The sequence below is a fragment of the Pseudopipra pipra genome, chromosome 4 (assembly GCF_036250125.1).
Source record: "Pseudopipra pipra isolate bDixPip1 chromosome 4, bDixPip1.hap1, whole genome shotgun sequence".
In the NCBI taxonomy this organism is placed as follows: domain Eukaryota; kingdom Metazoa; phylum Chordata; class Aves; order Passeriformes; family Pipridae; genus Pseudopipra; species Pseudopipra pipra.
This window is the reverse complement of record NC_087552.1, coordinates 70,257,886-70,284,107: the sequence shown is the minus strand read 5'-3', so window position 1 is coordinate 70,284,107 and position 26,222 is coordinate 70,257,886. Positions and strand designations below refer to the sequence as shown.

General features: G+C 45.8%; 1 protein-coding gene across 10 annotated transcripts in view; it reads left to right on the top strand.

Annotated features, from left to right (window-relative positions):
• REEP1 (receptor accessory protein 1) overlaps positions 1 to 26,222 on the top strand; it is a 68,608-nt gene that overhangs the window by 13,150 nt on the left and 29,236 nt on the right. For 6 of the 10 annotated variants that reach the window (XR_010430303.1, XR_010430302.1, XM_064653491.1 and 3 more), the window contains exons 2-5: positions 13,895 to 13,967; positions 16,831 to 16,907; positions 18,725 to 18,845; positions 20,435 to 20,554. Coding sequence is in view for 8 of the 10 variants with exons in the window: in XM_064653491.1 (XP_064509561.1) it covers positions 13,895 to 13,967; positions 16,831 to 16,907; positions 18,725 to 18,845; positions 20,435 to 20,554 (391 nt within the window). In the remaining 2 variants the exon portion in view is untranslated. Of the gene's footprint in view, positions 1 to 12,571; positions 12,595 to 13,894; positions 13,968 to 16,830; positions 16,908 to 18,724; positions 18,846 to 20,434; positions 20,555 to 26,222 lie in introns of those variants that run through there. The other 4 variants (XM_064653489.1, XM_064653493.1, XM_064653496.1 and 1 more) reach the window with 2 other exon arrangements.

The window sequence follows — 26,222 nt, the reverse complement described above, 5'->3', positions numbered from 1 at the left end:
AGTGAAAACCATTTAGTTGCCAGCATGGTCAATGGAACCTGTAGATACATGCCATCTCAGGTTTCTCTAGAGATTTTTACCCTAAGAATGTCTCTGTCCCAAACCTATAATCTCCAGATGTCATTGTGAAGCTCTCAGTGTGAAGTGCTGTGAGATGTTTCAGTAATATCCCTGTCCTCGCTCTTCAGTCCCTCCTGCACTTTAGGTAACAGCTGGTTGTTAAAAACTGTAATGCAGGTGAATAGTAGTTGTACTATGAAAATTGGTGGAAGTGGAAAAAAATCCCTTCCTCTGTCTTATCTTTAGTTAAAGACCCAAACTTCACTTACTAGGACACTACAGGGACTGAAATTTAGAGTATTTGGTGTAACAGGAAAGTGTTTAACCTGTTAAGCTTCAAGGAGAAGCTATGGTAAGATTGGAAAATAGCAGACATTGGAAAAGGAAATGAATGTTGGTCAAGAAATACAAAACCTGGGGATACTTAATGAGATAAAATTATTTGGGAGGAACAGAGAAGGAATTGTTTTTTTGTAGCAGAATATATTCAGTTGTGGGATGAATCATTATGTAGGAAAGTTAAATAGATGTAAAGAGACTCCAAAGTTCAGAACAGAAGCCTTGCATTTTAAGAAACATCCCAGAGTGGCTAAGGAAATGTGTCTAAATTCCAGTATTTCTGTCTTGAAATGTACACTTGTACGTATATCTTCTTTGCTGAGCAAAACCAAAGGTATTTTAGAATGCTCTGTACAAATTGCACGAGTTATATCTGTCACATGCACCTGCAAAGTGAATTGCAAGTCAGAAATGTTTTAACTTGGGCTGTGGTTCTGGGCAATATGCAAGTGTTACTCAGGGAATGGCATGAATTTTGGAGGCTGTGCAACTGCATCTCCTCCTGGGAGTATGTTGGTCCACCCACACTGTGTGCTGGTATGGTCTGAGCCAGAAACAGCAATATCCTTCCCAACCCCAGCAAGTTAAAGGCACAACAGATGCAGCTGTTGTGTGTCAGGGGTGCATGATGAATGTCCAGCCAGGGGAATGCTCAGCTGGGCCCATGAGGAACCAAAATGTACAATGGGGATCTGAGAACTCAACTATTTCCCAAAGGCTTGGAGAGAAGTAATCGAGGATGGTACAACTTACAGAGGTCCTGGTGTTTCTGTGCTTAGGGTCCTTCTATGCACTCAGTTATGGTCCTGAAAAGCCTCTGGGAATTAGAAGGTCAGAGAAATTAAAGCGTCCTGAACCCTGGAGTGTGTAGTTGTCCAGTTACTAACATAGATCAACCCTTTGAAAGTGCTGAATATAACACTTCTGATGATCAATTCCATTTAATCTTTCTTCATTTAACCTGCAAATAGAATTCACCAACTTCTAAAGGATGAATTTAGGGGCTCTGATGGAGATTGTCATTTAAGAAAGCCCTTTAAATCAATTTTAGCTTGATCAAGGCTTTGCTGGACGTTGTAGCCTCTGATCCTTTTAAAAATGATTATAGCATGACTATTAGCCATGTATGGGTAATTTACTTTCCCTATGAGGTTCCCAGCCCCAGCAGAAGAATTTATCTCCAGATATGTACCGTGGGTTATGGTGTTTGGCATGGAAGTAACTAGTGGCTTTATGTAAGAAAAGATCATGCAAGAGCATTACCATAAAACCATTATATTAAACTGCACACTTAATGACACAAAGCCTTACCCTGTGAGTATGTGGCTGTAGAGATAAGGGAAATCTAGCTGTTCTTCTAGCTCCCCCACAATGGCTGAGCAAGAGACTCAAAGCAGTGTTTGTAAATATTCATTTCATCTCCTTACCCCTTGTTCTGAAGCTCTTTGCTAACAGCAACCCAGTCTATGTTAAGTCACAGAGTTAAACCAGTGTGGTGCTTCCCTTAGCATCAAGTTTGGTATTCCCCAGCTTATCTCTTTGGGGACAGCACCACTTGCAAAGGAAAGGGGGTGATGTGGCTGAGCAAGAAGGTTCTCTAAGCAGCAAGGAAGAGTCTCTTCATCATTTGGGGAGTGCGTCCCTTGTGCTTCTGTACTTCTCATGATATGCATGGCACAGAGGTGTTGTTCTCCAGATCTTGACACAGAATTGGTTCAATAAGAGGGTTATCCAGCAGGTTGAGGAAAGTGGTTGTTCCCCTCTGCTTGGAAAGTGTGAGGGAGTGTCTGTCTGGAGCAGTGTGTCCCATTTGGGTGTCCCTGGTATGAAGGCGGCACTGGCCAAGTGCAGTGAATCCAGTGGAAGAGAACTGGAGCACATGGTGCTCCAGGAGAGGTGAGTGGGATGTTTGTTCAGCCTGAACAAGAGATGGTGAAGGGGAAGTGTCATTGCTGTCTTCAAAAATGTGGTGGGTTGGTACAGAGAACACAGAGCCAGGCTTTTTGTGGAGGCACACAGCAAAATGGTGAGAGGCAATGGAAACAAGTTGCAGCAAAGGAAATTTTGTTTAAATATAAAGAAAAAAATTCTTCAAAGGGGGTAAGCAAACACTGGAACAGGAGTCCAGAGATGGAGATACTAAAAATTTGACTGGGCAGGGCCTGTACCAACCTGATAGAAACTCAGTGTTAGTCCTATTTTGGATTAAAGACTTGTAGAGACCACTTCCAAAATTACTGTGATTCCAGTCTAAAGGACACATTTGTATTTCTTACAGTACATTCACTGGACAGTTTCCAGAAGCACACTCAGTGATACCTTTCATGTAGGTTTTGCTCTTTCTCTTCTCAGATGGAAGAGTGTGGGGAAGAAAGGTGTTTACAGTGGTTTGGTTTAGTGTTGACGGGCTTTTTAAATATCTCACCTGCTGCTCGTTGATATGGGAGAAAATGGGCTCACAATTTATGTTTGGCAGGGGCTCAGTGCTGCTGCTTAGTTACCAGGTGAGTCTGTTCCTCCAGAGTCAACCCTGGAGGAAGTGCTCTTACTCTCTATTGAGCACTATCGATGAAGCTCCTTAGAAGTCCAGAAGCCACAGTGCTGGCTGTCCCCTGTGTTCTTCAGGAGAACTCCAGGAGGTTCAGTAGGTATTTTAACGTGGTGACCATCATGGGCGAGTATGTGAAGGAGCAAGATATGGAACAAGAGTAAGCAGGCTGCCACTCCTAGTCATGTTGGTGTGCTTCTCCTTTTGTGTGTGAGCCCTAGTCCACTGTCTGCCCATGCATCCCATAATGAGTCTCACAGCCCTGTAGGTACTAAGCACCCCCAGTTTGTGAAGTGCTCTAGAAAGCCTCTCCCATTAACCTGTCGTGATCGGTGTCACTCTCACAGGACTGATGCTGTCCTGGAACAGCCCTAAGAGGTGACTGGTCAGTGTATTGTTTAGGCTCCCCTACCTGCTGTTTTGTACCACTTATCCTAACACTATGGTTTAGGATTAGCCACTAAATGGTCATTTTTCTTCTAATTAATTTTAATTAGAGACAAATAATTTTACTGTAGTTGAAGCTGAATTCCGAGGTGTAGCCAGCAGCTCTGACTGATTATTCATTAGTGATCCATGGCTTCAGTACAGAGGCTTGTTTCCCTCTGATTTCCTCTCCTTCATGTCTGGGTTAGACTGGGGGCTGGTCTGTATCAGTTTAGCTCCAGCTGGAGATCTCTCCCTCCATGTTTATCTCAGTTGCACCATGCATTTCATTACAATGCTGTTATTAGCCGTATAAAATGGAGGGATTAAAAAAGATGAATGAAATGAGAAAAGACTCTGGAGGAAAGAACTCTATTAAATTCACACTAGAAATCCTTGTCAAATGCATGTGGGAAAAGACTAGAAGTCTTTCTTTTTCAAGCTGTGTGACAGTGTCTCATTTTCCTTCCTTTAGAAAAAAAAATATTTAAAAATTATGCAAGTCCTAGTAAAAAAGCAGGTGCCCAGCCCCTCCCTTCCTGAAATGTTTATAGCACCCAGAAGAAATACCAATCTGTGTCTGTAGGCCAGAAAGAGAAGCGTGGTTTGCATGGCCCGTGAACTCCCGGCAATGTCACAGCTGTTATATTTAGCATGTGGCATTCTGACACCCCTGCTAACCACAGCATGAGGATGGGCTGAATATTCTGAAATTACCTGTAGAATCATCTTACCCTAGTTTTTCTACACTCTTGCTTTAAAACTGAAGTTGAAAACTGGGCACAGTTCATGTTCCTGACATGATCTTCCCGTGTCATTGTAATATGTCTCACTTTCTTGTAATTTAAAATAGACACAAAACTGTGTGAAGTAGAAATAATCAGAAATCAGTAGTAGTGCCATCAGCTTTGGTATTAAAGACAATAATATTTCTACTTTGAAATGTGTTATCAAAATGAGAAGAAATGTTTTAAAGGTGGACCTGGGGGTTTGTTTGTTTGTTTACTTAACTAGGAGGTAGATATTAGCTCTGGAACATAGAGCTTACAACATTTCAGTGTGATTGGTCCCTCCAAATATTTGGTCTTCTGGTTTTTCTGGTTAATGTTCTGGAGTCCTCAGAGATGTAAGCAAGTCAGTTCCTGATGGAAGGAGTTACGCTGTTTATTGTTAAGTTGCCAGCATCCACCATATCCACCATACTAGTGGAACGTGTTCCTGCCCATGGCAGGGGGTTGGAACAAGATAATTGTTAAGGTCCCTTCCATTCTGTGACTCTGTGGTATTTACAGAAATGCCCAGACAGTAAGATTTTCTCCTCAGGCTGTTTTGCACCAAGCTGGCCATGACTGTGCCTGATAGCTGTTCCTGTACTGAACTGCTTTCCTTGGCTAGTGTAGAGATCTGCCCAGGGTTTCTGTCCTCCTCCAAGAGCGTGTGGAGATTCCCAAAGGCTACTGCTACTTGGAGCAGCCTTGGGACTACTAGATTTGTTTTAGTGGATCGAATCATTTGACATCCATGGGTAGTCAACATTTTTCATGGCTTTAGATGAATATTTGGGCCAAAGACGTCTTCTGGTTTGATTTTCAAGTTACACTGGTGAGCTGAAATATTCCTTGCATTTAGTTGAGAACTTCTAGTAATGTTCTGTCCCGGGGAAGCTGAGGTAGCAATACTCTAAGGAGGTTATGCTGCAATTGATTTGGATGGGTTATAGTTTCATTTAATTTTTTATTCCTGTTTTCTATCCCATGAGTACACCACTGAAAGTGTAAACCTGTCTTTCAGTGAGGGGTTGACAAACAGGAGCTTTAGTGTTTCTCACCACTTCCTCAGACATCAAACCACTTATGGTTTGATGGTGGAAGTCTTCCATAACCTGACTGAGTTTTCATATACACAGAATGTAGTAGGATTATGCTCTAAATTCGGATTTCTCTATGTGGTTACGCTTCCTAAAAGGTGATTCATAGTATCAGTCAAAATAATTCCAGAATAATACTTGCAGCATGATGGGGTATTCTATGAAAATAATGCAGAGCTTCTTTGTTGATATTCAGTCCATGTTTCATACCTTTTTTAGCCTAGAAATTAGTTTGGCTAGGTTATAAGTCTCTTTCTGTTCCTTTTCATATCATGAGCCTACCATAAATCTGTAGGCTAACTCACAATGCAGATTTTAGACCATCTGTCATTTCTGGAATATAATGTCAGCGCTGCTAAAAAAGCTTTTTCCCACATAAACATCCCCCTCTCCAGAGTCAGGAAAAGCAGCCCTTCCCTTCTAAAACATACCATTTAGTTTTCAAACTGCCATTTATTTGGCTTGGGAAAAGGCAGAGCTCTCGAAGCAGGAACCACAGGTCAGTACTGGATAGGGAAACCATCGGGGCTCACAGGTGCTGAGCCCTGGCTCCTTGGAGCAGCGAAGCTGGGTGCAGATCTGACCCGGTCACACAGCAGAGAGTGTTTTCTTCTCTAGAAGGCACAGATTTTACTGCCCTCAGTATCACACTTTGATGAATTATTTCTCCGTCCCTGGAAGAGCCTGTGCCAGCGCTGGGAGAAGGCTCAGAGCCGCGGGCTGCTTTCTCCTGCCGTGCTGCTGAGCTGGAGCACCGAGAGGGGAGGAGCAGCGACGGGGCAAATGCCTCCGGGGAGGCCCACGAAACACTATCTCTTGCAGGCAGCTGCTCGGAGCCTCGGGCGTGTGCCAGGCACAGTGTTCCTGTCAAACACAGCTTCTCTCCATGGGTCCGGGCCCCACACCAGCCCTGCACACCCTCCACGCAGACCCGCTTTAAAACATTGCCTCGGTGACAGACACATTCCCCTCGTTTGTCAGCGCCCTGGGCCTGGCAGCCCCACTGAAGGCAGCGTGAAGTAGAACAGACCAGCTTAGTAAGCCTCTACCTGCAATGAATTTGCTTCCTAAAATAGCTGCAGAGCCGTGGGGTATTTTTATAGCAGCTACACAGGCCTTTTGTGTCCTGAAGGACTGTAAAGAAAACTTTGAAGCTTTGGCTTGTGCGTAAACTGCTGCAGTTCTGCCTGAGTTTGAAGAGAGCCTGGAACAGTAACCTTGGGGAGGGTTAAGTACCTGCCTAATCTTGACCGGGCTTTAAATATGATACTTAAGGGTGTCAGTGTAAACATAACCCTGTGAGACCTTTCATTGCTGGTAGTTTTAGTGGGAATATCAGATTTTAATAGGCATCACGTGCATTATCATAATAAGCCCAATATTTTACAAGGTCTCTCCCTCAGCAGTAGTGTTATTTTAGCATTTCTGTTTTCTTCCTGTAACAAGAAGTGGGGGAAAAGGGAAAAGTGGGGACAAGTTTATCTTCTTTAGACCTATCTGAACATAGGATCTCAACGTGAGTAAACATAATAGTTTGCAGAATCATTAAGATTGGAAGAAACCTTCAAGATCATCTAGTCCACCTGTCAATCCAGCACCACCATAATCACCTCTAAAACCATATCCCCAAGTGCCACATCCAGACACCTCTTGAAAACTTCCAGAGATGGTAACTCTGCCACCTCCCTGAGAAACTTACTCCAATGCCTGACCGTTCTTTCAGTGAATTTTTTTTTCTAGTGCCCAATCTGAACCTTCCCTGGTGCAACTTAAGGCCATTTTCTGTCATCCTTTCACTTGAGACATGGCAGAAGAAACCTTTCAGGTAGTTGAAGAGAGCAGTGAGGTCTCCCCTGAGCCTTCTCTTCTCCAGACTGGACAACCCAAGTTCCCTCAGCTGCTCCTTATAGGACGTGTGTTCTAGTCTCTTCACCACCTTTGTTGTCCTTCCCTGGACATGCTTCAGCACCTAAATGTCCTTTTTTGAAGTGAGGGTCCCAAAACTGAACACAGGATTCAAGGTGTGGCCTCACCAGTGTCGAGTTCAAGGGGACAATCGCTGCCCTGGTCCTGCTGGCCACACTATTGCTGATACAGGCCAAGATGCCTTGGCCTTTTTGGCTACCTGGGCACACACTGGCTTCATGTTCAGCTGGCTCTCAACCAATACCCTCAGGTCCCTTTCTGCTGAGCAGCTTTCAAGACACTCTGCCCCCAGCCTGGAGCGCTGTATGGGGTTGTTGCGACCCAAACGCAGCTGTGTGACAGCTCCAGGCTGGCCAAGGCTGCTTCCTCCACCCGTCCCTGCTGCCACGTTGCTTCACCTGTTTGTGCCTGGCCATCTTCCAGCTCCCATGTGAGGAGTGCCCTGGATGGAGAAAACAGAAAAGGGCCATGTCAACTGGAGAGCAGTATGTGCTGCTTTGGGAAGATCAAGACTGCTTAAATTAGAAGCACCAAGGACAGCCCTTGACTTGCTATTTCTGCTGGAAGGACAGTCAGGGTCCCTGTGCCCTGCAGTTACAGCAGGAGGAGCGATTGGGTTTCCTCAGCCGTTAGGTTACGTTAACCAAGATGAAGTTTCAGTTTGCTCCTTAGTAGAAGGTGGATCTGGATGGAAAGCAGAGTCTTTGTGTTAGACACCAAGTTCTCCTTGACCTGCCTTGGCGCTGTGGGTGTGCATGGTGCTTTGGAACCGCTGATGAGGACAAGGACTGAGCAGATCACCCACCAAGATGGTGCAGAGGAATGTTTCCTGAAGCAGAGGGATGTGCAGGGTGACTGTTTAAGTGGAGCTTTACACCTTGTTGATACCTGTGGAGTCAGTGCACGACTGGCTGAGTGACATGGGCACATCTGCACAGTTGTGTTCGGGGACTGAACCAGCCCCACAAGGATGTTTGATTCAAGTTGCAAATGAGTGAGCCTGATCTGTCTCAGGGGTGTAAGGACCCAGCGCTTTCCTTGGGGGATATTTTTGTCACTGATATTTTCAGAGTGTATCGGGATGTAGGTCTTGCATGGCCAGGTATCCACATCTCCTGAGGCCCAGGGTGGGGATGGTGTCAGCTGTCACCCTGAGGGAGAATAGGCAAGTTCCTGACTTTCCTGGAGCCACCTACTTCCCTGGAGCCACCTTTCTGCTGCAAAATGGCCACAAAGAAACTGCAGGAGCCACCTCCCAGGGAATATCAGCCCAGAACCTCCTCTGCAGCTGGTGCTTCCTCCACCCCAGTCCTTTCTTGAATATCAGGCATTTGACCTGTCCAGGGGCTCACATTAACCCTTTCCCTGGCCTTGTGCACTGCTTATTTTCACATCCCCAGCTGCTGGATTTAAACTGGGAACCTGTGGTGCAAAGACAGTGACGTTTATTTTTAGTCTGTGGCACTGTGTGAACGTTAATTAGGACTGATAATAAGGAACACAAACCTATTGACACCCTTCTTGGTGGCTTCAGCGAGGAATACTGGTGTGGTGACAGCTCAGCTGCTGCTCCATGTGTAAGAAGCTCACCCTAGCCAGTGAACATATTGAGGAAATAGGAAATATCTCAGTGATTCCCAACTGTGTCCATCTCTGGGAGGAGAAGTTTGTCATCTTGGCTGCTGTGTGCCAATGAAATGGAAACATTAGTTATTTATGGGCAAAATAAGGGCTGTTCTATTTGTGTTGGGGTAGTAAAATGTTCTAAGTGTTTGGGCAGCCTAAACACCACTGGTGGCATGGTAACCAGAGGAGCAAAACTTGGATGGCTTGGGATGTAGACGGCGCCGTGCTGGTATATTTGTAACAGGTTACAAATACACAAACCCAGAAAATACCCCCGTGGTTAAAAATGCTCAAGGGAGTGGATGTGCAGGCGTTTCTGGAGGTAACCTGAGTCCTGGTGAGTACTCTTGAGAATCACTGAGAGTCATTTATTTAAGTGGCTGCTTTATGGAATGATAGAGTTAATTTTGCAGGTAAATAACTTTTCCTTAGGGAAAGCAGCATCACCAAATCGTGAGAACTCATGGGGGCCCTCCCAGGCCAGGGTTGCAGCTCTGAGGCTGATCCCCAGGCTATAACCTAGATGTTGTTAGGAATATTGTCACATCTGGGATAGCCTGTGCTATGTGCTGGTCAGATCCCTGTGCCAGCAGATCTGGAGAAGGAATAGAAGGACATAATAGCCAGGGCTAGCTGTGGCTGTACTGGTAAGTGGAGACAGAAGGAGCTTTGGTGCTGGTGCAGCTGCTTCCCTGGAATATGACAGGGTTTTCTAAAGAGGAGCCAATAGTTCAATTGCTTTACTATTCCCCTGATAACCAGGAAACCCCACAACATGGTAAGCTTCATCCTCTCCTGTCTTATTTAGTGGTAAACTTGAATAATGAAAACCAAAACCAAACCACAAATCCTACGTAATGTAATTATATAAACAAATACAGTTAGTCTGTTCCACAAATTACCTCCTGGGTTTCTCACCTCCTTTTGGCTTCGTTGTCTTGACTGAGTTGAGCATCCCCTTCCACTGCATCGGGAGAAGGAGAAAATAACTTCAGTTATTTGTTTATGTTGTAAAAAACAATTGCAGCCCTACAATACGAAGATCCCTCATATGGATCTTCCCCAGTGCTCTTCCAGACACTTTCCTTGCCCTTCTCCTTTCCCCTCCTGCCTCCACTGTGTCCCTTTTGACAAAGAAAGACCAGAAGCGCATGTAACGATCCAGACTGGGGATTGCTGCTGCTGAGGTACCTAATAGGATTATAAGATTTTCAGCATTAATCCTTATCCTATTCTTTAGGCAGACCAACCTTTTCCTTAGATTTTTGCCTTCTGTTGCACAATTATTTGACTCTTCAGTAATTTCTTTACAGCTGCTGTTCTGTCCTTTTTCAAGGCGATTGGTAATTGGAGTAGACCTCCAGCATGGAGCACTGTAAGGGCTGTCAGGCTGCTGTGGTTATTTGTTTAGTGCTGCAAGTGAGCTTTTCCTACCTCCCTGATGGATGTCACCACTTCCTTTGCCTTTCCCCGTACCCCGAGGGTATGTGTTTGCTTTAGCCCAGGCTGCAGAACATGTTTCTGTAGCTTGAAATGTAGCAATTACTACCTCCAGCTCTGGGAGGTTTGCTGATCAGGATATCTGCTTCTGCACAGAGGGTAAGGGGGCCAAGGCTTTCCTGGGTACATGCTCATTCAAAGGAGCTTTGAAAGATGGAAGTGGGTGGGGAGTGGGTTGAACTCTGATTTCCTAAGGAAATGAGACTTAAGCAGTCTGTTTTTCCACTGCTGCTAGTTTTTTGGATCTGCAAAGTGATTGTGGCCAAAATAGATGGGTCACAGAAGTCTCAAATATTAAGTTTCTACATTATTTCTGAGAATTAGCTGCTGAATAAGAGACTGTCTCGTAGCAGTGTCCACCAGGAGGTGAAAGCTGCAGTGTTGACTCCATGGGTAGGTCCCTGATTTGGCTGGCCAGGCAGACATTCGGTGCAAGTAACACCGGAGTCACAGCACGCGTGGCTCCCAGGGCAGCTGGCAGCTGTGGGAGGGAACTGAGGGCCTGTGCTGCGATTTTGGGGATGTGTGAGGAAAGCTGAAGGTCCTGTGGTGTGGTTCAGAAAACACCAGGAGTGTTGCAGGAGATTATAGAGATGAGGAGGAACTAGGGAATGGTACATTTGGAATTTTTATGACTGGGCCTCTCAAACTGTGGGCTGTCAGGATAACTGCCAGGGAACAGCTTGTTTTGGAGGTGATGGGCTGATTTGCAGTGGGGGGAGAGGAGCACAGGAGCCTCCAGGGTGTGGGAGAAGACACACAAGGAACAGCAGAGGAAGAAGCTGGTGGCACTGCAATCATTAAAGGAGAGAAGGGACTGAGGTGGGATGTGACAAAAGGCCAAACCAACAGCATTTAGGAACAGGCACAGAAAGCAAAGTGAAGTTACTTCAGCTTGGTAGGCCAAAGGGGTGGGGGAGGAGGGAGCGGGGGAGAAGTTTAAACACTGGTTCATCCCAATGGGGTAGAGACCACACAAGGGAGGTAGAAAAGAGACTTGGACAAGGAATGATTTCGTGGCCTGGGCAGAGGGACAAAAGATCAACCTTGGGTTTGTGTATAGCGTGCAGGAGTGATTTGGCAACAGTCTGAGCACAGGGATGAAGGAAGGCAGGAATCAACCATAACTTGAATTACACAGGAAGCTTGAATGAGGGGGAAGCGAGAAGCATTGTCTTCAGCAAGGGAGAGGAACTGAGAGAAGAGATAGAGGATTGATGTGTGTGTTTGAATTAAATCAATTGTACTCAACCCTGATCCAAAGCCAAGTGAAGACAGTAAGTTCAAGAGATTATTTGAAATATCTCTTTGTGCAAGTATTTGTCTTTAAAACCTTGAGTATGCTCTAGAGAAATGCCCAGACATCTTTCATCTTCCATTTGTAGGGTGTGCCCAGAGGTTAAGTGATCCCAAGCCACATAGTAAGCCACAGCAGTGACAAGACTGGCTTCCAACATTCCTTAAAACAGTTTTCAGTCTGGTAGACCATAGCAGTAATAAATGTCCATATATGCACACAACACACCACAAGGCAAATCAGTGAAACTCTCAATCTCCAGTTTAGGGAGAGCACATCACCTTCTTAACTGTCCCTTGCTCTGCCTATGCAAAATTATTGCACAGTTTCCTTCCCTCACAGCATTTTTTTGGTTTTTTTTTTTCCTCTATTTTTATTGTCAGCAACTAATTCTTTTCTAGTGATGCTGTAAACTGTTTTTTTCTTCAGGATCCAGTGACTTTCTGTTGCCAGCACAAGCTGAGGAAATGAATATCAATCATTCAGTGATTATTTGCAGGAAATAAAAGCGTGAGATAGCAGCCAGCCCAGGCCAAGAAGGAAGGACAGCATTGCGGTGCTCTTTATAAGGAGAGCCAAAAATATTATCCATGTGCTCAGCTGTTTTCTGAATATTGTGGAGCTTTCTTCCTTTTGTGAGCTCTACTTTCTCTGGATTAGGTCCTGCTACGATTGAACTTGGAGTATTTGTTATTAGCCTCAGTGAGAACAGGATCAGGCCATTGTCTGTCTGTCTGTCTGTCCTTGCCTTAACCCCTGTTGCTGTTTGGTAAGATACTGCAAGGGACAAAAACACGCTTGGTTTCCCAGATTCTCTCTGAGTGTTGGTGTCTGATCCTTGCAGATAGCACAGCCCCTGTGGGTGGAATAGGTTCGGAGCTGGCTGTTTGCTGCAAAGCTTTTTGAAGCCAGTGTGAAGCCTCTGTAAAATATTGGATCCCCTCACTCAGTAGCTGCTTTTCTGAAGTCTTCATTGTGCTCCAGGTTCTGCTAAGCTATGCTACGGTGAGCATGATGAATAGCAGGCAAATTGCCTTCGGTCACTGCTTTGGAAATCAAGATGTGTGTTGGCTCACCCCATTCTTTCATAAATACCTTCTTGAGCTACGGGAAGTACTGTGGAACACCATATCCCAGAGTGTTAATTTTTAATGTGTTATGCACGTAATGGACTTGACTGTAATTGTGAGTCCCACGGCACACAGTCACTGCTGGCAGGAGGGAAAGGATGACTGCAGGTCTGTGTGGCTCCACAATTAGGGACTGAAACATTGATCATTTTCATTCCCAGCAGCAGTGGAAACAGTTGTATGAATTTAAAGCAAAAGCTTTAGTGGAAAAATTGGTACCTGCAAGCCAATAAACATCCCCCTGCAATCTATTAAATTTAGACTTTGCAGCATCATCCTCCTGCACTGAATAAAACCGACTGAAACCTGGGCAGGGCAAAGTGGTTTTGACAAGCCTATGCTTATGTCCGGAATAATCCAAGTGAATAAGCATGTAGGCAGTGATGCAGAGAGGAGTTAGTATAAAAAATTCTCAACCTTTTTTTCTCAGTAGTGCTATTTTTAACATACAGATCCTTATTTCTTTCTTACATGAAATCTTGAAGCTGACAGCATCCCTTTCAGACTTGCAAATGAAAGGAAACTGTCTGAAAGAACAGCAGAGCAGGGGTTTTTAGGCCTGATTCTGTTGGTGTATCTCGGTTGGCAGATTCTTCCTCCTTTGATGAGCCCAAATTGACTTTAGTGAACAGTGCAGGATTCTTCCCTTTATCAGGTTTAATGTAGGATAAGGCCCTCAGCATTCAAACCCTTGTGCCAGGAGAACTTGGATCCTTCTTTATTGTCTGACAGCATTTCAGAGTATTGAATAGAGGTGGAAGGGATTTTAGACAAATGATTCTCATTTTGCCCTGCCTCTGAAAGCAATACTCCTACATTCCTGGTGTCACAGTAGGTTGTTTTGAAATCAGATTTTTAATTTCCTTTTTAAAGTGTGGTGGCCTTGGTTTGGTTGTTTTGTTTTGTGTGTAACTCATAGGGTATGACCTGTGGAGACCATTCTGAAAGGAAATTCATCCTGAATCCCTGCTCTTCATTCATGTCACTGGCAATAGTTTCTCTGAATTCAGTGATGCAAAATCACTCCTGTACTGTACTTAGTGCACTCAAGCTTAAATCAAATCCTTACACTTTTTACTAGTGCAAAAAACACATTTAAAACACAGGGGGAAAAAATAGTTCTCTGTGACAGGAAATCAATTTAATCCATTTATTGTTTATTTGTTTTTTTCCAGGCTTATATTTGGCACACTTTACCCTGCATATTATTCTTACAAAGCCGTGAAATCAAAGGACATCAAAGAATATGTGAGTAATGAGGTTTGTGGCTGTGCTGTGGGTTTGTTTTCTAAGATTGCTCCTCACCACATTGTGAAGGTGTTGCCCATGTTCTGGGAAATCTCATTAACCAGTACAAGGGGCAGACTGGCCTGAAGGTGAACTGACTGATTGCTGGGCACAGATCTCAAATAAGAAGCCTTGGGTTTGTGCTTCTGGCTCCTCTGCTGAGTGGATGTGCTCCCTGACAAGTGTGTGCTGTTCCTCTGGTGGTGCGAGCTGAGCTATATACAGCCGACTTAAAAGGCATTTGGCATCCAGAGCTTTGTGTGCTCTCCTTTGTTTCTGAAGAGCAGCATAAATCAAAGCCTTTTCAAAAAGCCTTGAAGCTTTAACTGCTCATTCAAAACAAGGATCAGAGGAGGCAACTGGAAGCACATACGACTGAATCCTCAGACTGAAACATCCTGCCTTGCAGAGCGACCTATTTACAGGCAGGTCTGGCAGCTGGGTGTGCTCTCTTGTCCTTTTGCTGAGAAATCTTCCCTGGGCCCCGGTTTCTAAAGGCACATTGGGGCCATCAGGGAAAGTGATGTGTGGGAGAATCAAAAGCACTTGCATGCTGTTGGGGTCCATGCTGTAGGATTTGTAGTGCCCTTCACAATCTGAGCTCTGTTGACTTCATTGAACCCAGCTCAGCCTCCAGATCTTGACTCTTCAATCCTCTCAAGATCCTAGGGATGACAAGCCCATTTTCTCCTCTGGGTAACAGCATAGATGGCTATCCCATTAAGTCCTTAGTGCAGGCTCAAACTGGGACTCATTGTGGCTGCTGAGATTTTTTTTTTTTAATCATTCTTCTTCTTCAGAAAATGATTTTGGATATTTTGAGGGTCATAAGTTTTACAAAGCACAGCAGAGACTTCAGACAAAATATCCCTGCAGCCCTTGCACAGCTATGCTTCTCAGGGTCTGTACACTCTTTGCTTGAAAATGCTGGAGACGTGCATGAGCATCCCCAAGTAGTGTCTGCTACTGGTACTTAATGTTTCCATAGTCCCTTTCCAGAAAGTATTTTGCTGAAGGGTCCAATTCCTGTTGGAAATTCAGTTGCGAAAGAGGAACTCACATCAGACACATGAGGTCATGACCCAAATGTGAGAACAGCTGATGTAGGACCTGGTCTGCACTTAACAATTGATTTTAGTTCAACACACCAGTTGTGGCAGTATGTCCATTAGGGTTCAGTTAAAAAAAATAATAAATGAAGTAGTAATTTACACTGACAGTCAGAGCCTTCATTTTTTAGTCAAAACTTACATCACTTTAGGATATATTGTTTTCTGCTGGTAATAGTCGTTTTGATAAACGTTGTTCTAAGCTGATCCAAGACCATCCACACCATGTCTTGGTTTATGTTTTAAAGTTTTGCTGGCAGTAGTGTCTGAGAGAGCCGTGCTGGCACTGAGGCTCTGAGGAGTTGCAGTTATGTAAAAAGCCTGGCAGAAGCTGCCCTGGGAAGACAGTGCTCTCAGGCATTTGGCAATGCCATTATTGCTGTAACACTAAATATAAATATACATATAAATCCCAGGAGAGCAGTTATGTAGCTGAGTGACTGGTGCTCAGGAAATAATTCCAGTATCTACGGGGAGATGGAGAGAGACTACAGGTACTGTCCCCACTGTACTGGGGAGAAGATGGAGAAGCTGTTTCCGAGCTGGTGAGATCCAGATTTATTGACACCTCCATCCTCCCTTCCCCAGAGTAACATCTGGTGTAGGAAACCTGCTTGTACTGCCTTCTTTCCAGCCTTCCCTTGCTCTATTGCAATTATCTCAGCCTTAGATAACACAGTCCAGTTCTTTAATTCATGGATTTTCATGGTTTTTGCTTCCTTAAGGTTTCCAACATTCCAGCAAAGCTGCTTGGGGAACTCTATTTTCAAATATACCTAATTAAAAGACAATTTTCACTTAAATTAACAATCTTTGTCATACTATCTCTCTCCAATCCCAAGAAGAACCAAAACTGCATACATCAGAATAGTTGAGCTGTGCTTCTGAATGCCATTTAGTGCTCAGAGACAAAAATCCCCAGATTCCTGAATTCCTTGAGATACTACAGTTCACCTCACCAGGTCATGGTCCCCAGAGAGTCTCTCTGTTGTTGTCACCCCAAAGGACACCATCTATGCATCAACCCCACAGTGGAGTTTCCCTAGCTGAACACAGAGACAGCACAGCACATGCTCAGACTACCAGTGTGAGGTGAAACACTCTCACCTACGCTCCGTGTAAGGGATTTGAGCTAATGCCCTTGCCCTTATCCTTGCCCTGTGCTCAGGGTGTGGATGGGAGCAGGCACAGCCACTCGAGTGCTGCACACTGGTTTAGGAATTGTAGTGAGTTGATTGTTCTCCTGAGCCCTGGATCATGGGATGGGCACTCACCTCTTTACCTCTTCCGGGCTATAGATATTATGTAAGTAATTACATTTTATCTTAATTGTAGTTTGGCCAACACCCTAATAATAACATTTGCCATTAAGATGAGCCAAGTGAGACTTTTAATGCCCTGTGATAGGGCTGTGGTGCTCTGCTGGTCAGTGGAGCTTCTGTAAGGACAGAGTCAGCCTGCTCTTCTTCTCCTCAGACCATTCCTAAAAGCCACAGTCATTTTCCCAGGGGCTGTGGAAATCTGATGTGGGTTATGTGCTGAAGTGAAGGACACTCTGGCACCTTCAAGTCCTCATTGGTTGCTAAATACATGAGGGAAGGCAATGGAGGGGTGGATGAGAATTTCTGTGAGAGTTATTTTGTGCACTTGTGCCTCTAAGAGGTAGTTTGAGGCCTTTGGGGAAAAATGAACCAGCTACTGTTTTTGTTTCCCAGGTCAAATGGATGATGTACTGGATCATATTCGCGCTCTTCACTACAGCAGAGACCTTCACGGATATCTTTCTTTGCTGGTGAGCACCAAAGGGAGGATCTTTGGCATGAGAGAGAAAGAAAATGGAAATGTTTACAAGGGGGGAAAAAGGGACACAAAGGTGCACTGACTCCTGAACACAGGGTTAGCAGCTTCAGGTGCATAGAGGTGTTCTGTCTGGAGGAGCCACGCTTCCTTTCCCAGTGCTGTCAGAGGAAAAAACAAGAAAGAAGTGGAAGTGCTCAGTGATATCTCATTAGTGAGAAATCATTACAGGAGTCTCAGTCCCTTCCTGTCAGAGAAAGGCACAGCTGATTGCCCCGTTGGATGCTTGCAGAAGTCATCACATAAACAACAGTGGCTTTAGCTACAGGCATAGTTCTGGACTTACCTGGCTGTATCCTACAGTAAATACACAGACTATGGGGGTCAAGCACAAACAGCCCTGTAACATAGGATTTTTTATGTTGCTGTGTGGGTGTTGTTCCTGGGATGTTTTGCTGTTCCTGGCTAGGCTGGGTTTATGGTTTGATGGAGGGCAGTTAACAGTCCGTACTGATGTGGGCTTTCTGGTGCCAGTGAAAGGATTCCTGGTCATCTGTCAAGACGAGAGCGCATAAATGCCCAGTTATCAGATTCAGTTCCTTAAATTTGGATGCTCAAGTATGGAAGTGTTTGTTGCTTGGTTGCTCTTTTTAGCAAGGCCTTTCTAGTGGAAAACAGTGAGATCAATTAGACTTGAGGATAAAAATTTAACTGCAGAGCATGGCCCTCACTTACAGGCTGTTCCTGCATGCCTCCAGTGAGTCTTCCAGACAAAGGGAATCAGGGGTACTTGGCAACATGTCAGATCTGTTGAAAAGGAGATAAAAGACATTACTGTCTATCTAATTTGCATGCAGATCTACCTCCCCTGTGTTCATCTGGAACTTTGGTTTTTGGAGGATGTATTATGTGGGTCTCTCAGGAGTTGTGACAGAGGGCTTGTCCAGCCTGTGAAATCAAGTGTGCTGTAGAGATCCTCAGTGAGGTGGAAGGCCAACCTGGCACATTCATGCTCAGAGTGGAGCATCACAGAGGCCCACTGGATCAGACCTGGCTGGCTCAGTGACAGTGCTGTGTAGCACAGCAGGAGCCTGTCTGGGTCCAGCTGGGCTGGGCCACTGCCATCACAGGTCTCTCTGCTGCTCTTGCTGGTCCCTGCCTACAAAGGGTAACAACTGTTCATCACACTGCTGGCAGCAACCTGCCTGCCCACATGAGGATGCTGCTGGCTGGCCACTCTTGAGCTCTGGACTTTGTCCTCCAGGAAAGAGTCTGGATTGTTTAATCTCAGGGTGTCCCTGACTTGTTGTGACAGCTAAAGCATGACCTGTTGTCAGTTAGTGTCCTCTGTATTTTGCTGTACTACCTAAAAGTCAGTGTGGATCTGCCCAACAAAAGTTCTTGTAGTTCAGTTTCAGTCAGATAAGTGTTATCTTAAAAGGAGAAAGGCAGAGAGGTGAAATGTGCCTAAATATATCAATGAAATATTGATTTGCTGGTTTGGTCTTTGCTCCCTTACAATGACTGGGGATACTATGAAGGCAACACCAGTGCTTTTTGCATGTAGAAAGCTTCTCTTATCACACCTAGAATCTCTTCCAGACCATTAAATAATGGTCCTGATAACCAAGTAAAGATTCACCCACATGATTAGTTGAGATGTGTGCAAAGGTGAGTGAATGTGTTTTTGGAGTCTTTGGTAAGCAAAAGCTGCCCTGAGCTAGACTGGCCAGTCCTTTCCTATGCTGAGCATCTCTAATTAAGGGCAGTGGTTAAATTGGGAGTGGACAGTAACAGCTCTTTTTCTTCCAGGTTTCCATTCTACTATGAACTTAAAATAGCTTTTGTAGCTTGGCTGCTCTCTCCGTACACAAAAGGCTCCAGCCTCCTCTACAGGAAATTTGTCCATCCAACGCTGTCTTCAAAAGAAAAGGTAATCACAGGTGCCTTGGTCCTCTCTGGGTGGAGCAGAACTACAGTGTGTTTACTCCAGTCTCTGTATCACTCATTTTCCTGGAAGACTGAGAGTTGCCGATTCTCTTCCTTCATCATTTGATCACCTCCTTTTGATTGGTGCTTTTGTTTTTCATGGTTGTTGTGTTTTTAAATCCTGGCATCAGTTCAGTGCACTCACATGTATTAACTCATCTTTGTGCACTTGAAGTTGGGAGGGAGGGGGATAAAAATACCTCCTGAGCTGCTTTGCATGTACTGGCTGAATATAGCTGGAGAACTGTGTTGTGGCTGGATATGACAAATAGAGAAACAGGGTCTGGCAGCCAGGACTCTTCAACTTTGTTCCCAGCTCTGCCTAAAACATTGTGCTGCAATGAGACAAACAGCCCAGGCAGTCTAAAATGGGCTTAGCAAACACATGCCTGGCTGGGAGACATAATATGGTGAAGTAAGGCATGTAGTATGTTGAGGTCCTGGGTTAAAAAAATGTCTTCCTCAAATTAATGATGCTAATTATGGGAGGGGGACGTTACAGCTTGGATCATTTGCCTGCCTAGGAGATTCCTGTGGCTGTGAATGGGGCATTGTCAGGCAGATCCATTTGGCTGATGTGAATACATGGGCCAAGTATAGCTATTGGTTACATATCAACATGCAAGTTACTGAGTTTCCGACATTGGCAGCTTTGGAAATGAAAGCTCTGTTTAGGCATAGGCAATGTATGAACAGTTGTATCTCAGTTCTATCCAAGAAGGACAGTGTCTCTCTGCTTCCTGTGAACTTCTGCTTACTCTTCTCACAAGTAGTCTCATGCATTTTGGGTTGCCACCTCTTAGCTACTGGGAATAGGAAGAGAATCACTGAGCAGCCAACAACTCCTCACAGCCTCCAGTCCCCACTAACCCAGCAATCCAGCAGCTGAGTACTGAAGTCATTGTCATCATTATCATCCAGACTCCTGTGTCTCGAGGGAGGGAGGGAGAGGGAAGGAACTTCTATGACCGTTTCACTGTATAATGAGCAGCATCAAAGTCCAGAAGCTCTGGGCCTACCAGTTCCATGGGCATTTGAAAGTGGGCACTGCTGTGATTGCAGAGATGACTTGGATACTTCTGAGACTACCAGTCCTGGACACAGGGCAATACAGCTTCAGCTGCCCAGAGCCATCATATGATTATTTTTAACTATGGGGCAATCCAATATGTCTTTAGAGTCCATAGTTTTCAAATAGCTCGTGGTCCATGCTGCCCAGGTGGATCTCTTGCTTCCAGGACTTGTTGTTGGTGGTTGCACTGTGCAAGTTTATCACAATTTTGGGTCCCAAATTTCCATTCACAGAATAAAGGGTTCCCAAAGCCTGCAGTGGGAGTTACTGTTCCCCTGCAAACTTTTCTCTTTGCAAACACTGGCTGTGAACTTCTCTCCAGCCATGGTGGAGAAGATGGAGGGTATCTGCTCCTCCCTAAAAGATGACCTGGCTCTGCCAAGAGCACGAGGCCGGGAGCATAGTCTGAACTTGCCCTTCTTGTGCTTATTTTTCGTTTGTTTTGCTGTCTGCTGTGACAGGAGATCGATGACTGCCTCATCCAGGCAAAGGACCGGAGCTATGATGCTCTTGTGCACTTCGGGAAGCGGGGGCTGAACGTCGCGGCCACGGCAGCCGTCATGGCAGCTTCAAAGGTAAAGGTGCGGGCCAGGATGGTGACTCCTTAACATCTCATCTGCATCCACTGCCCACAGCAGCCACAGTGTGGAGGGGGAGAGGTGGTGGGCGTAGGGATCCTCCCACTGGTTTTGTATAGTGACCTGTAATTTGAGTGTAATTCTGAAGTTCGTGAAGGCTGAAAGTTCACCTGCAAGGCTTACATGCAGCATGCCTGGTGTATAATTGTTTGCAGACATGTTTGTGTAAGAGTGAATGGGAAGTGGCATTAGTTGCTTTTGGGGAACGGGTAGATATTGTGTGAGTGGTCTCATCTGAAGGGCTGTATCCTGTGCTCTGTTCCTGGCTTAGAGCCAAACCCAGAAAATAGCTGTCATCTCTTGCTTGTTTGCTTGCATAAAAGCTGCCAGGACTTGATAACTGCATTTTGTGGTCCTGCCCTCTGGCCATGGGCTGTCATGGCTTAGGGTCGATGTGCACAGTGACTATATGCTTATCTTTGGGGGTGAGACTTGTATAAAAGACATGGCTACAACGCCTGTTGCAAAAGGGCAGTAGAAACATATGGGCAAGGTGGGTACTGTGTTAAAAACAATATGAGAATGGGAGTTGAAGGAAATTATTTTGTTCTGCCAAGTGCTTTTCATATCACCTCAGGCACATCATTTTAGTATGTCTTGGCCTTTCCTTCTGCAAAAATGCATAATACATCCTTAGGAGGCCAAATACCATGAAGTCTATAAAGCCTGTTGAATGCAAGGTATTATAGAAGTGGGGAGCCCAAGCGGTGTGCCATGTTCATGTGGGATCACAAGCCAAAACCAAAAATTACCTCCCTTTTCACTGCCAAACATCATGCAGACTGTGGTTGTCAGGCTTGGTACAGTTCTTCTCCTGAACTGTTGTTCTTCAGTGGGGAGGCTCTGCTGACCCAGGGGCTGCTAGATAACCCAAACCGGGACTGAAACCTGGGATAAGCATGGAGCTAAGGCAGAGCTGTGTATTGTATGCCCAATAAACCACATTTGTGTGATACCTCCATGGCACTTAACACTTTTGCTGCTGCCATGGAAGCCTGAAGAAGTCACACCATGGACATAAATAGGCTCTGGGAATGCCTGTTTTGCAGCACTGCCTTTGCTCTGAGCCCCTTCCTACAAGGAGCTGCAGAATCTCTGTGCTAGAGCTGTTTTTAGGACACAGTGAGAAACTATATGTGAATCCTGATGGAATTCTGGCTCCTGTTTGGGTAGCTCCTGAATATGAGAAGCTCAAGAGTAACCCAAACCCACAGCACCAACCTGTTTCTCCAGCAGGAATGCAACAGTGTTTTCATCAGCTGTGGAACTGGAATGAACAGTCAGCATCACAATTTTACTTCCCACTGTTCTGCTTTTCTGGTGTTTTTCTTAAGAATCTCCCTGCCCTGAAATGTAGCTCCAGTGGCAAGGGGGAAGAGGGGGAAGAGTCTCCATGGTATAAGGAAGCTGTTGTCTTGCATGAGTTGATGAAGCTCCCCATTCGGTGGTGGAAAAAAACCCTGTGACTCGTGTGGTATTGTTATATTGCACATCTGCCAGCCCAACTGGAGAGAAAACTGTTAAGACACTGAAACCTGTAAATGGACCAGAAGAGTCTTTCCTGCACACTATTTTGGGGAGGGGAAAATGACATGTTAATAAGACTAAGAGGTTGTTATTGAATAGATTGATTGAGTTTTACACCAAAGCAAGGAGTGTTCATGTATTTCCTTCAGCCTTGACATTTAAATTACTCTTGAGTGTCTGAGGGAAAATAGGACTCCTGGCTTCCTTCACTGCTTCGGCTTGTGGCCTCCAACAAGTTGCTGGTTTCTGTGTGCCTCAGGGTGCAGACCCAACAGAGAGGGTGAGCCTATCTGACAGCTTTCCTCCTCCAAAATGGAGTAATGCTCCTGCTCCCAGTGTGCACCAGCACTTTGAACCTCCTCAGATTATCTCAAATATTTCTCAAGTGCCTGAGCCAGCATAAGGGAAGGGATGGAGCTACGTTGTGAGGAGTATGGCCACAGGAAAGGAAAGCAAGATCATCCCTTCCTGGCCATGGGAAGCAAAGGGATTAACTGTGCTGCTCATGGAACTACACCCTTGATACATTTACACTCTCCACGGTGTGATGGTCAGGAATGGTTAAAGCAGCTTCTGTCCCTTGCCCTTCTCAGATGGTATGTGCTGTCTTTCTGGCAGGGAGAACTGACTGGTGTGAGTTACAGCCTGATGTGTTGCAGTACAGAAGTGCTGAGCTGGGGTTCCTCAGGTGTTCAGGATGTGATTGGGCAGGTGTGGACATGTCTCCATGTAGCTGTCCCTGCTGCTGTGGAGGGGAGCTGTTTCCCAGAGAGGAGTGATACAACAGGCATGGGTGGGAACAGTTTCTGTTGCCCTGGTTTTCAGCTGCTGTCAAATATATGTCAACGCCCTTACTTGCTCACTTGAGGAGATGTAACAGAGCCAGATCGTCCTGCGTGAGAGAAGTTTAAGTGACTAATTATCTGGAAAACACTTTGAGCAGGCAGATGCCAGACCAGACTGAAGTGCTGTCCTTAGGGGGAAGTTTCCATGGAGGGAGGAAATAGAATACTATTTCTGAGGCTTATCATGACTTTCCCAGTGCCAAGGTTTAAGGATATCCACCTACTCTGTGGTGAGTGTTGAGTGTAGATGGGAAATTGAGTCCTTCATTTGGGTTCAGCCTTTAAAGGATTGTGTTAAAACTGTAACCTCTAGAGATGACCATCTATTCAGAAGCACTGAGCTCCTGCAGCTCCCATGGAAAACGTGGCTTTTACCAGCAAGTGAATGTGAGGATTATTTCCTGCTTCACTTGGATTAATGGATGAGGAAAAGATGCTTTTATATTCAGAAATGGACTCAGACTTTGCAAATCAGCATCTTCTAGTGGCAAAACACAGTGAGCTTCTGAAGGGGTACTCTGTACAGACCTGTTTTCAGTAAATTAGCTTAAATCTAAAAGCTCCTGTGCCTGGACATGAGTTTCCCACTGTGGATAGCCCTGTCCTCTCCTTTCTGTCTGAGCTGTGGTAACTGATCTTCTTGTGCTCCCACAGGATCCATCATAATCTTTTGTCTTTCATGATAAGATCTTTGGGCAAGGCCCATCTCTTCATTCTTTTTATCTGTTCTATTTTTTTAATCCATTCTGTTTATCTATCATTTTTATTCATGCAGCACAATGCATCTGGCTCTCTGATTACCACTTGTGTGTGACATGCTGCTACTTAGATATTTACTGCAGGCTGAGGTGCTGCAAGCTGTGCACAGCCACACCTTCCCTATCTCCGATCCCCTGGCCCTTTCCCTTTTCTATCTTAAATAGCCTATGGTTTTAGTTAGCCAACTGCAGGCTTGTCCTTCCCCCCCCCCCCCCCCCCCCCCCCCCCCCCCCGCTCCCTTTCCCAGCTCTGTTTTGTTTTGAAGCCACAGTTGTGCTAATGCTGGCACAAACCTCTGCCAGTTCGTTTTACAGGCTGAGGAGCTGCCAGTGTCCCAAGCACCCCGAGCCTGCCCAGCTGGCTCACTTGGGGGCTTTCTCTCTCTCCAGAGAGTCTATTTTTGATGCTCACTAAGCAGACAGAGCACTGGATATCTGGTCTTATTACCCGTGCTAGGGGCTCAGCAGAGATCTTTTCCCTGCCCCCAGCAGCTCATGTCCCCACCAAGGAGCATAATCTCATTTGGGACTCTAATCCTGTCCTCATTGCCTGGTGATTCTATCCCATGTGGTGACTTCAAGTGGGTCAGTCCTAAATGGTGGGATTAGATGACCAAGCAGTAAATCCTGCTGCTCTTTTTTGTGTTTTCAGTTATTTCCAGCTAGTTCAGCCATTCCCACTCCCAAAGGGCCCTGGGCACTGGCTGCCACCATCTTTCCAGCTCACGTCTGGGGAGGAGAGAAGCAGGAAAGGATCCTGCTTTTGGACCACAGTGGAAAGGGAGCAGCAGCAAGCTGTTACAGCCCAAGCAGTGGGGCAGCTACAAGGCCCTGGCCAGGCAGTGGATCCATCAGATGGATCCTGGGCATAAGTGGGATTTTCATTGGCACCAGTCAGGTTTCAGTGTAAGCAGCTGGGACGCATCCGCAGCGAGGAGAGGTGCCGATGCCTTGGTGGGAGCACCAGCCTTCTCCAACACACTTGTATGTACTCCCTTGCAGCCACCATGGTCTCAGCACTTCCTTGTCCTCCACCTGTCACCCTGAGCCTCCTACAACCTGCTGCCTTGCCCTGTCCCCAGTCCCCAACTCTTCTATCCCTGCTTGCCTTCCTTGCCCATCCCTGACATTGCCTACTCTGTCTCTGCAACCCATCCATCACCAGTTTTACACCCTTCCCCAGCTCTCTGACCCTCTCCTTCAAGCTCCTGGGATTCCAAGATCCTGTTTGAATGTATCCTTATTCCCCACGCTGAACAAACCAATTCTGCCAGTCAGGCCAGTGTGTTTCTCCACCCTGATTCCAACCACTTAACCATCCCCAACTTGCAACCCCAACTCTGCTTTTCAAAGGAGATCTGCAAAAAACATCCCACTGCCAACAGATCAGCAGATCAGTTTAACCCAGGGGTTTCTGGCAATGTTCCTTCCTCTGCCTTTCTCCTGCCCTTCTGTGGGCAGGGCAGGGACTGGTGCAGAGCAGCTGGTGCTGTGGCCCGTTGCGTGCGCCCTGTGCACAGGGGAGTGGGGCACAGTGTGGCGCTGGCAGTGAGCGCAGTGCCTTGGCAGGAGAAGATAAATGAGGTGGAGGGAGCAGACACGCATGACTGGTGTCAGTGAAAAGCCCATTTGTGCCTAATAAGTCTGAGAAACAGTCCAGGAGCCTTTCATGCGTGGGGAAATATGGCTTGCGGTGCTGCCGGAGCCAGCAGTCACTCCGGGTATCGTTAAAAGGAGCAGGCACGCGGACAGGTGGGAGGGGTTCCCTGAGTGCATCCTCCTCCTTAGCTAATGCTCTGGAGTGCAGCCTCAGCACTTCACAAACCACCTGTCTGGGCTGGCATGTCACTCCTGTTTCCACTTTTGGGCCTCATCTTCCCCTGGAGGGGTTGCAGCTCCACTGCTTTAGGGGCCCAAGAAATTTATCATGAAGTTTCTCAGTGTATTTGTTGTTTTTTTTAAACGAGGGCACTGGTAGGGAAATGCTGGTGATGATTTAAGTTTTTTTCCTCTGTGGACAAACAGCATCTTTTAATTAATTTCTAGTATCTGGTTGGTGTAGCCAGTGCAACTGCCTGAAAGTCAGTATTTAGATCCCTAATTTTCCATGGGAGTTGAGACTTTTTTACTGTGGGAGTTTGGAGCAAAAACTTGAGTGGGAGACGCACGCTGGCTTTTGTGGCATGGCAGTGGAGAACTGCACTTCTACTTGAATTGGGAAAGAGGGAGGCAGGGGGTGGGGAGCATCCTTTCCTTTAAGACGCTGGATAAAGCCTCTTTGTAATGATTAGATCCAACTGCTTAGAGGGAGAGTGTTCCTGTGCTTACTGAACACATGGGAGCACAGTTCTGACCAGTATACTTAGTACTGTGCCTGTGATGGTCACACCATGTGCCCCAGTCAGTAACATGGCCAAGAGCTGCACAAGTCAGGAGTGATTTAGAGTTCACAGTTTGAGAAGCCTTTGGGGACACATTAGT